Source organism: Otolemur garnettii, unplaced genomic scaffold (assembly GCF_000181295.1).
Source record: "Otolemur garnettii isolate 467f Iridium unplaced genomic scaffold, OtoGar3 scaffold00173, whole genome shotgun sequence".
In the NCBI taxonomy this organism is placed as follows: domain Eukaryota; kingdom Metazoa; phylum Chordata; class Mammalia; order Primates; family Galagidae; genus Otolemur; species Otolemur garnettii.
In genome coordinates this window covers 2333223-2335378 of record NW_003852568.1, presented here as the reverse complement: position 1 = coordinate 2335378, position 2156 = coordinate 2333223, and the positions used below count along the sequence as shown (strand labels likewise).

At 34.2% G+C, this 2156-nt stretch overlaps 1 protein-coding gene across 1 annotated transcript in view; it reads right to left on the bottom strand.

Annotated features, from left to right (window-relative positions):
* Positions 1-2156, bottom strand: part of MAP3K2 (mitogen-activated protein kinase kinase kinase 2) — an 88558-nt gene that overhangs the window by 24491 nt on the left and 61911 nt on the right. The window contains exons 13-14 of the mRNA XM_023519387.1: positions 1697-1845; positions 1197-1328 (exon numbers count right to left, since the gene is read on the bottom strand). Coding sequence (XP_023375155.1) covers positions 1197-1328; positions 1697-1845 — 281 coding nt within the window. The remainder of the gene's footprint in view (positions 1-1196; positions 1329-1696; positions 1846-2156) is intronic.

Genomic DNA, 2156 nt, shown 5'->3' with positions numbered 1-2156 from the left:
CTGCAGTCATCCTAATACTCTTCCCCTTGTAGGTAGGATTTTCAAATTTTCTCAAGTCATTTTTAGGGAAGGATAAGGTATCATCTTTTGAGAATGCTAAATCAGTCTGAGGTGAGACATAGGCACTTGAATTTTGAAACAGCTTCCCTAACAATTCCTATGTGTAAGCTAATTAATAATCACCACTTTAACAGATGGAAATGAAAGCCTTCCTGAGGGAAAAAATCATTTTTTCACTGGAAACTATACATCTGATGAGATGCAACATGAAGTACAAAGTTCATTTATAATATGTCAAAATAAAAGGTTGAACTGGAATCTAATTTAGACTTTAGATCTCACTTGTAGTTTAGAGGAAATGAAGAGATAAAAGAACAAATTAAACAAAATCCATGAGAATACAATTTATAAAAATCCATGAAATAAGACTGTTATAAGAACTGTCTGTCAAATCTACATCATACGAAAACTGACTGCTTTCAATAAAAACTAGAATTAGAACTAGAAGCTGGTCTGAATAAATAGCTATAATGAGAATTTTAAGGCATTTAGGGAAATCTCAGGATGAACTACTATAATGTCTGTACATACTTTAGAATACTTCAGCATTAATGAGTTAAAAAATATAAAGATATATAAAGAGGATAGAAAATATGACCCAGTTCTAATTTAAAACCCTTCCAAAATGTCCTTAATGAGGATTAACATTTTATAATCAAAGTTTTTGTTTTTCTTTTGTCAACTAAGACTTTAAATAGAATATGTCTGTTTTCTTTTTTAAGATTTTATTTATTGTTATTTATTTATTTACTTATTATTTATTTTTGGCTGGGGTTGGATTTGAACCTGCCACCTCCGGTATATGGGGCAAGTGCCCTACTTCTTTGAGCCACAGGCACCACCTGAATATGTCTATTTTCAAAAAACTTACCCTTAGGGCAGTGCCTGTGGCTCAGTGGGTAGGGCACCAGCCCCGTATACCGAGGGTGGCGTGTTTGAACCCACCCCTGCCAAATTGCAACAAAAAATAGCTGGACATTGTGGCGGGCACCTGTAGTCCCAGCTACTTGGGAGACTTAGGCAAGAGAATCGCCTAAGCCCAGGAGTTTGAGGTCGTTGTGAGCTGTACGCTATAGCACTCTACTGAGGGCAATAAAGTGAGACTCTGTCTCTTACAAACAAACAAACTAACTTACCCCTGGCATATATTCCATAAATATGGAGAGTGTTTTTTCCTGGGGATCTCTCAAACAGCCATAATACTGAACAATTCGCTCATGCAGCAAGTTTTTCAACAATTGAATTTCACACTCAAGTGCATTGACTTCCTGAAAGACAGAGCTCACTGTTAATTCTTTTCAACGTTTGTTAGTAAAAGCAAAATATTCTAACTTCAAAGATCACCAAGGTGATTTTACTCTCAAATTTTTATTTCCCAAAAAGGAAACATTTTAAAGTCTCTAATCAATACATTTTAAAACATTCTTTGTTGACATGTTAAAGCAACACTAACTCAGATTAGGAATAAAATAGAAATATTAAAAAACAAAAATCCAAAGTACAAAGTAGATAAACATATCTAATCATCTATTTTGCAAATAATTTATACTAAGGAAAAAACAAGAATTCTACAGTATGCCATATTTATTTCTAGTAAAAATACTTCTTTTACATGACAAAGTACAGTGATTTTTACCTTGCTGGTCTCAGGACTATCCGGGTCAAACTGAACTTGCTTAACAGCCAATTCTCTTCCTGTATCAACATCATAACAGAGGTAGACCCTGCCAAAGGCTCCTTGGCCAAGCAGTTTGCCCAATCTCCAGTTGGTTGGAGCTCGAGGTGCTAAAAAAGAACACTTTCTTAAAATGCAGTAGTCATATGGCACAGAAATGGTTAAGGGCTAACTGAGTATACTGCATTAGTAACATTCTTAATTGAATGTACTTGGGAATAGGGGAAATCATAACTATCCAAATTCACAATAGTCACGGTCTTTCAAAATTTTTCTCTAAATTTAGTCAATTTTTTTAATTTAGTCAATTTTCTAAGAATTCTAAATCCAAATAAGCTTCATATCCCCATGACACTAGTTTTTCCTGATTACAAAATGTAACAATATCTTTCACTCAATCTCAGATGTCAAAGACTGTAAG